General features: G+C 25.8%; 1 protein-coding gene across 1 annotated transcript; it reads left to right on the top strand.

The window, feature by feature from the left end:
- Positions 1-4039: 4039 nt before the first annotated feature.
- On the top strand, positions 4040-8702 carry LOC111615808 (MAM and LDL-receptor class A domain-containing protein 1-like). Its single transcript, XM_023357244.1, has 4 exons — positions 4040-4155; positions 4271-4423; positions 8329-8517; positions 8623-8702. The coding sequence occupies exons 1-4, from the start codon at positions 4044-4046 to the stop codon at positions 8700-8702; spliced, it is 534 nt and encodes a 177-aa protein (XP_023213012.1). The 5' UTR covers positions 4040-4043.
- The last annotated feature ends 314 nt before the right edge of the window (positions 8703-9016 follow it).

Raw genomic sequence — 9016 nt, 5'->3', positions numbered from 1 at the left:
AACATTAGTATTATTTCAATCGTTTTAAGAAATTACTTCAGAATTATTGTATTGCTTCTTCTTCCGATTTATGATCCTTTTATAGTTATATATATATATATATTGCTATAAATATAATATATCTATTGTGTCTATAAATCAATAAGAATAAATGGGATTGGGGTGCAAATCATTAATGTACTTTCAGTTATCATTTGAATTGGATACATTTAATTTTATAGCAATCTGTAAGTTTTGGTTATAAATTATGATTGAATAAATATATTTCTTATTATACTCTAAATGTTCATCTTTTACAAATTTTAATTTAAAATTACTTTGGAAGTTGTACAGACATATTGCTGAGTACATGCCCAGAACTGCAGTAGTGTATTGTAAAAATTCAATAAATATCGTTGGAGTAATTAATTTGTTACACAGTTTTCGGTTAAACTCTGAAATATTTTGTAGCTTCAGAGCTTACATACTAAATACCGTCGTCTAATGAATGATTTCTGTAAATATTCTGTTACTACAGACTTACATAAATTATTTTTTAGCATTTTTGTTTTACCTTTATATAATATTTTGTATAAAATACTTAATTAAGGAGTGAAAAGACACATGAAAGATTTTTGCTGACGTTATTAATTAACTCATTTTGATTTAATTTTTATTGCATTATTTATATTTTTTCCTTAATTTTCTGTGTATTAAGTTCTAAAACATTTTCGTCTGTAAATAAATAATATTTCATAGTAAACTCCGGTTATATAAATTGATTATTACTAGAAACTCAAGATAGGAATTTTATCTTACAACAGGATTTAATCTACAAATGAATTCAATTGAGAGATTGATTTACATTCGAACTTATTTGTCTTCCTCTTGAAATATTTTATCCAAGAATAATTCACAATAGCTACTATATTTGATTAATTTTTATATATATTGTACCGTATTAAATATAATGTATTTTGAATGTGCACAAGTAGTCTAGTAATACACTTTAATGCATTGGGAATAATGGCATGAGCAAGAAAAGTTGATAATATAAAAGTTAGAACATTCTCAATGATCACAATCTACAGCATGGAGCAGAACAACGTTCTTGTGTGTGTTGGTTAGCTGACTAGTTGAGAAATCATTTAATTTTTTTTCATAATAAAAAAGAGTTAATGGAAAGCAGAACATCATTAAAAAAAATGGCAGATCATTTAAGCTCCCATTTACCAATAACTACAGATATTTTATTAGACTTTAGAAATTTTAACAATAGGCTGAAAAACCATGGGGTAGACATCCTTAATGCTCTGTCACAGTCTATATGAAATTACATTCCGAAAAAGAATTAACTAAACTGGAAACTAAATTAAAAATGATCGATTTTAGCAGTTATAACATTAGTAAAGAGAAAGATGTTTGGTTTTACTCGGGTTTGGGACGGTGTCTATTGTTTTCACTTTATATGATATTAAATGTCAGAAGTCAGATGGAAATGATACTAAAATTATTAGAAGAAGTGGTATATAGGGACAAGCTAATTGACAGAATTAAATTGATACGAATATATCTTAATAATTTTTAAGTAACAAAAGATAAAAAGTCATTATTCTAAAATATACACAAATTAAATGTTTTAATCAAACTAATTTATATCATTAGATGCTACTATTATTTATTATTATCAATATTATTATCAAATTGAGTTCAGCAGACTCAACAGTACCAGGCAATTGAGTATTTTTTTGCTGAACGCGCTTTATAGTAGTGCTGTTCCAGAACATGTTCGATCTTTTGTCGTCACATTTGGTAAAGTCTTTTATTTATGCTACTTTTTGCTAGTTGTAATTGATCAAAGATGACTGCTCCCATACACGAGAATACAAATTATAGAGAAGTTGTGGCAGATGTTTTCATCGCGAAAACGTATACGTCAGCCGTTCAGTACTGCTTTCCTGAAAGTCTAGAAGATTGTCAAGATAAAGTTAAGGTCAGTTTTCATACAATCATATAATTCCAATTAAAAAATTTTTTATTTAAAAATTTCGTAAAAATAAAATCGGACTTAGTTTCGGTGATTGCTTTATATCCAAGGAATGTCCAATACATGTAATTATTAATGAGAAAATTGTATCGTCATTAATTTATAATGTTTGTGAAAATTTTCAAAAAGATAAATTTTGAATAATTGATTGTAATTATTTAAGATATTTTATTATAATTGTATGATATTGTATATTTTTATATGATGAAAATACTACCGTTCAGTAACTTTATTGTAATCTTTTATTGATTTGTAATGTATTAATAACTAAGACTTTTCTTGATTTTTCTCTAAGACTGTAGATGACTCTTTAATCAGAAATGACGCAAATGTGAAAATTTGTTTGGACAGTTTAGTAAAATAAGCAAATAAATTGGAATATTCGTTGATTTTTCTTGGTATTCTTAATAAAGTATCAAAAGAAATCTATACAATTTTATCGTTTTAGGTTAAATGGTCTCCAGCAATGTTTTATGAGAATAGAAAATAGTTTTTTCTATTAAATTATCAGGAAAGTGATAATGTATATACAGCGATCACGCATCGTTCAGGATATATAGCATTGCGATAATTAAACTTACATTATTATATTAGTAATAAATGTAATTTTTGTAATATAATAGATCAGCTTATTTTCCATCAGACTGTGCAATGGCTGCGTAATATACCAGCTTATTAACTCTTTTTCATCCTGACGAGAAATTAAATGATTCCCCCCTAGTCAGCTAACTTACACACACAAGAACGTTGTTCTGCTCCATGCTGTAGATTGTGATCATTGAGAATGTTCTAACTTTTATATTATCAACTTTTCTCTGTCATGCCATCATTCATAATGTATTAAAGTTTATTATTAGACTACTTGTGCACATTCAAAATACATTATATTTAATACAGTATAATATATCTAAAAATTAGTCAAATATAGTAGCTATTGTGAATTATTCTTAGATAAAATATTTCAAGAGGAAGACAAATAAGTTCGAATGTAAATCAATCTCTCAATTGAATTCATTTGTAGATTAAATCCTGTTGTAAGATAAAATTCCTATCTTGAGTTTCTAGTAATAATCAATTTATATAACCGGAGTTTACTATGAAATATTATTTATTTACAGACGAAAATGTTTTAGAACTTAATACACAGAAAATTAAGGAAAAAATATAAATAATGCAATAAAAATTAAATCAAAATGAGTTAATTAATAACGTCAGCAAAAATCTTTCATGTGTCTTTTCACTCCTTAATTAAGTATTTTATACAAAATATTATATAAAGGTAAAACAAAAATGCTAAAAAATAATTTATGTAAGTCTGTAGTAACAGAATATTTACAGAAATCATCCATTAGACGACGGTATTTAGTATGTAAGCTCTGAAGCTACAAAATATTTCAGAGTTTAACCGAAAATTTTGTAACGGATGAGTCATTCTAGTGCAATTGAATGAATTTCTACAATACACCACTTCAGTTTTCAGCAATTTGTCTGTACCACTTCCAAAATGATTCAAAATTAAATTTTGTAAAAGATGAATATTTTGAGAATAATAAGAAACATATTTATTTAAACATAATTTATAACCAAAACTTACTGATTGCTTAAAAATTAAATGTATCCAATTCAAATGATAAATGAAAGTACATTAAAGATTTGCACGCCATTCGCGTTTATTCTCATTGATTTATAAACACAATAGATATATTAGCGTTATAACAATATATAACCTATATATGTTATATATAACTATGAAAATATCAAGAATTAGAAGCAAGAGCAATATAATAATTCTAAAGTAATTTCTTAAAACGTTTGAAATGCTACTAATGTTAACGAGTTAACGTAACACAGATACAATCAATATTTTCAACCGGATAAAATCTAGCTGCACCGTACATAACTTTAATAAACTACTATCTTAATGATATCTTTATATAATTAATAGTTTTTAAATAACACAAAAGGTATGTATTTTTCTTAAACAGTACCTAGCAATTGGATGTGTAACTTTGAATCTATGTCACAATGTTCGTGGAAACTTGACGATTCTTGGAAAGTGAAACAAGCTAAAGCAGCAATATTTGATAAGAAAGGACCATCTCTTGATAATACTCTAAAGAGTTCATATGGTAAGATTTTATTTAATTAAAATAACATCAAATTGTATAAATAATTAAGAAAAATCTTTATTATTAGAGCTAATTATAAAATTCATTGCTAAATATTTTTGTCTTTTTTTTTTAGGTTATTATGCATATTTTAATCCAGCAAAGAAATCAACAGCAGGTGAAATAGTTAGTCAGATAGTCCCTGGTGAAGTAAATTCTTACTGCTTTCAAATGTGGTATTATTTGAATAGTCCTGAACAAGTTTCTTTAACTATGTTCCTGTTGCAAAGTAAGTACCATTATTTTGATTTTTAAATGTAATGAGTTGTTAAACAGGATCTGATATTTGATAACTGGTGCAATAGATCATATCATCTAAGAAAATCATATTTTTTAATTGAATAAAAATTCAGTATGATGGTGCAATGGGAAAGATAACAAAAAGACTTCTAATCTTAACACTGCATTGAGTAATAACAATCCACAAAACCTTTTTATAACAGTGTTGTCTTCGTAACAAACTTCACTAATGTTTTCGACCTCCACCGAGGTCTTCTTCATGTGGTGACTAAACGGTGTCTCCTCTTGACCGTTGGAACGATGATGCCCGAGATGTAAATAATGCACATATCGTGTTATTTACATCTCAGGTGTCATCGTTTCAACAGTCAAGAGGAGACACCACCTGAGGAAGACCTCGGTGGAGATCGAAAACATTAGTGAAGTTTGTTATGGAGACAACACTGTTATAAAAAGGTTTTGTGGATTGTTAAAGATAACAAAGAATTTAATTAATTCTTTGTTATCTTTTCACTTTACAAAGCAGTCATATGAGCTTGTTTATATAACTAAGTTTATAAATAATATCATCAAAATGATGTATTTAGTATATTTGATTTTGAGCATCTTAATTCATATAATCTCTTTCAATAATAAGATTGAAGATTAGAGTAGTGAATAACTGTTTACATTTATAAGAGCAATATGACTAAATAATTTACAGTAATTAAACTACCTGATAAAAATCATTTCTTAAAATCTAAATTATATTAAAAATTTCCTAAAAGGATGATGATCTTGCAGAATTCTTTTATACTTATAAAACTGATTTTTATCTTTAAAAATTAAATTGAAGACACGGTCTATTGAAATAGGAATCATCATTTATTCACTTTCAATGTTCCAGAATACAAACTTTTGATGACCAACCTTTCATTAAAAGTTACTCGGCCATCAAAATTAAAATTTCCCTTAAAAACAAAGAAGAAATATCCAGTTAAATGAAAGGAGAGATTTGTCATGGTTAAAGTAAATGACAAAAATCAAATAATTAATATTTACTTCTGCATTTAATAATATGTGCATTTTTGATCCATAAAATTCATTTTTGGTGAAAATACAACCACCCAACTTTTTGCTGGTGATTTGGTTTTTTATAGCTTTATATCACTTTTGGTTATTTTTATATAAAATAATATTTAAACTATTATTTTATATTGATATTGATATAATTGGGATATAATTCTGCACTATTTTCACTTTAGTCTTCTCTTAAAATAAAAAAAAAATTGTTAAAATTTCATTTTTGTCTCCAATATTGTTATTTTCAGGATGAAGGTCTTGGTATCTATTTCTAATTAAATAAATTTTTTTCAATTGATTCTATAACTATAAAAATTAATAAAATCGTTATTTTTTTCAATTGATTCTATAACTATAAAAATTAATAAAATCGTTATTTTTATTTATGTACAAAAATTTTTTTTAAATGTTCAATAAATACATTAAAGTTAAGAATTTGCAATTTAAATTTTCAGGATTATCAATGACATTTTATATGAAAATCCAATATTTGATTTAACTTATAAGTATGTTGTTCAGTACATAAATAGAGTAACAACTCAAATTGATAAACATTTATTTTTTAAAAGACACTTTATACAAATAAACAAAATTATTTCATAATAACACAAAAACTAATTAAAACATTGATTAACTATAACAACTTAACTACAACAAATTAAAAGAATAACTTTTAACTATAACCAATTAACAAAAGTAATTTAAACTGAATATTTTGTGGCAGAGCAATTGAAAAATCAGTCCTCAATACATTTAATCTGAATCTCAAATGTCCAAACACTCTGAATGTACAAAAATTTTGGCTCTCTACTGGCTAATAATCCAGAAATTTAAAAATTGTTTCATTAGAGGAGAAATTCTATTTCAATGTGAATAAAAATTAAATTTATTTATCCATTAATAAAAACAACATGCTATACATAATATAATTTAATACTTAGAATATCTTAATAGGCATATAAAAACCTCCCAAAAATAATAACAAAATAATAATCTACTACAGTTAAATATTGTATAATAACAATCCACGAAAACCTTTTTTTTACAAGTGTTATGTTCGTAGTACACTCCACAAACGCTTTCGACCTCCACCGAGATCTGCTTCAGGTGGTGACTGACTGAGTCGGAGGGGTGAAACCCGACACGCACAATTATTTACATCTCTGGCGACATCGTTACGATGGTCAGGAGGAAGCACAGTCATTCACCACCTGAAGTAGACCTCGGTGGAGGTCAAAAGCGTTTGTGGAGTGTACTACGGACATAACACTTGTAAAAAAAAGGTTTTCGTGGATTATTATTCAACACAGTGTTAAGTTGTTGGAAGTCGTTTGTCAAATATTGTATAAAATACATTTCCGAAATATCTTAAATATAATATATTTTCAAATCATTTTATTATTCTTTTGCGCAATAAATTTATTAATAAGTAATTTAGATCACACACAAATAGTAAATTTTATTTATGCGCTAAATTATTTAAGTTTTTTAAATTAAAAACTGTTTAGTTTGGCAAATCTATAAGTTTACTTAACCACAGATTTGTTTAAATTTTATTCTAAACTTTGTTGGAATTAGTTATAACTATGTAACTTCTAACATAAAAGGCAAACTATGAATTTCAAAGATATTTTTTCTGTTACTTTCCTGGCTGTTATGTATACATAACAAGGGAAAGTATTGAAATCATGTCAGATTTGAACCTTTGAGTTTTATTGCCAATTTCCACATTTTGAGACCACCTAAATCCAAAAAATTCCATATGTGTGTGTGTTTGTGTAGATGTGTTGGTGTCTATTTCACTTAATATCTCAGGATGGGGTAAAGATTAAGTAACAAAATTTGGCATGTTGGCTTGTATATGAGGGGCATTGATGCTATTAAATTTTGGTGATTAAAGGTTGAGAGGATGGGGGACAAAGAGGGTCACGTGTATTTCCAGTAGGATTGGACTTAATGACGATTTTACTTGTTATTGGCATTTATAGTTTTTTATCCTCAAAATTAAGCTTTTTGCCATTTTATAATAATCAAAATTTAAAAAGTTTTTAATAAAATATCATAACAGATGGCATTACACACTCAGTTTTAAATGTTGCCAGGAAAATTTAGCAACTCGTTACTGGATTTTGTTTTTTTAATCTGTTTTATAATCTTCTAATTTATGAAAAATTAAACATATATATGTCTTGTTAATATATATATTAAATATATATTAACAAAACATAATAACACAGGTATCTTAAAAGATAAACTACAACTTCAACATAGCAGAAAAATTGTACAGTTTAAGATATAAAATTTATTGCTACATATAAAGGAAAAAAACAAAAAAAATTCTCTGTATTCATTCAGTTGCTATATGTGCATCTCCGATGATACTTAACACATCTAGGTGATAGTCAAGTTTTCACAGTCTTTGCATATATGGAACCATTAACAGTTGCTATGGCTTCTGTAATTCTAGATCATAAATCTGTAATGTTGCTTACAGGGAAAGCATAAATTTTATCTTTGTTTTATTTATTTATTTATAACTCCATAATCAATAACATTTTTAAACTTTACAGGAACAGGAACATACATACAATAATGCTAATTCATTTCACTTTATTTTCCACACAATATTTTTACATTTATGAATTCAATTAAAAATGATAAATTTATAAAAGAACATCTCTAATCTTATCAATATTTATTGTAGATTTAATAATAGTTAAACTATATTGAATTAAAAGAATTATAACTATTAAATCTTGAATACTAAGAATTGAATAAGAATTTTTATTTTTAATTATATTTTAATTTGTTATTTAATTTTTATTTATTTAGATAAAAAATACATTGGACCATTAATGCAATTAAAAAATAATCAAATTGGCGATTGGCAGTTTGCATCATATCATATAGACATAAATATAAATGCTTCTGTAGTTCTCAGAGCAAAAAAGAAATCTATTAATATTGGAGATATTGCTGTAGATGATTTGATAATAACTGAAGGAAATTGCCCTGTTTCTTGTAAGTTTTGTAACTTAAAATTAATTATATTAATTACTAATTTTTATTTAAAAGCAAAGAACTCTTTTTTGTTTAATTAACAATAATCAAATGAATAAATTATAGTAATAAATTCTGTTATTGATTGTTATGATAAGATGAAAAATGACTTAAAAGTTATATACATACAGATATCCCTCATATAATACAGTAGTTATGTTTCGAAAAAAATGCCATGTTATGTAAATCCGTGTTATACGAAACAAAGGACTAATGCAAAACATGAGGTTAGGTTCCAAAAGTTAATAAAAGTATACTTATTCTTTTCTCTTACTAAAAAAATATGTTTATTAAAACAATCAATAATTTATTTTCAATTGATAAGTAACTAATAATCACAATTAAATGTACTGTATTACGCATTAATATTAATTTTAGTTAAATGAGAGCATTTTCTTTTTACAAAGTACAGTATTATCATATTTTGAGCTTTTTTTTTTTTATTGATCTTCATGACAAA

The sequence above is a fragment of the Centruroides sculpturatus genome, unplaced genomic scaffold (assembly GCF_000671375.1).
Source record: "Centruroides sculpturatus isolate CEXI.00-Female unplaced genomic scaffold, Cexi_2.0 scaffold2728, whole genome shotgun sequence".
NCBI classification, from domain to species: Eukaryota; Metazoa; Arthropoda; class Arachnida; order Scorpiones; family Buthidae; genus Centruroides; species Centruroides sculpturatus.
The sequence above is the reverse complement of the archived record's forward strand: the minus strand, read 5'-3'. Positions and strand labels throughout refer to the sequence as shown.

Excerpts from the sequence above, each read along its gene's own strand:
- LOC111615808 (XM_023357244.1), top strand. The coding sequence starts at position 4,044 with ATGTCACAATGTTCGTGGAAACTTGACGATTCTTGGAAAGTGAAACAA. Across the intron at positions 4,156-4,270 it reads TACTCTAAAGAGTTCATATG|GTTATTATGCATATTTTAAT; the intron begins GTAAGATTTTAT and ends TTTTTTTTTTAG. Across the intron at positions 4,424-8,328 it reads AACTATGTTCCTGTTGCAAA|ATAAAAAATACATTGGACCA; the intron begins GTAAGTACCATT and ends TTATTTATTTAG.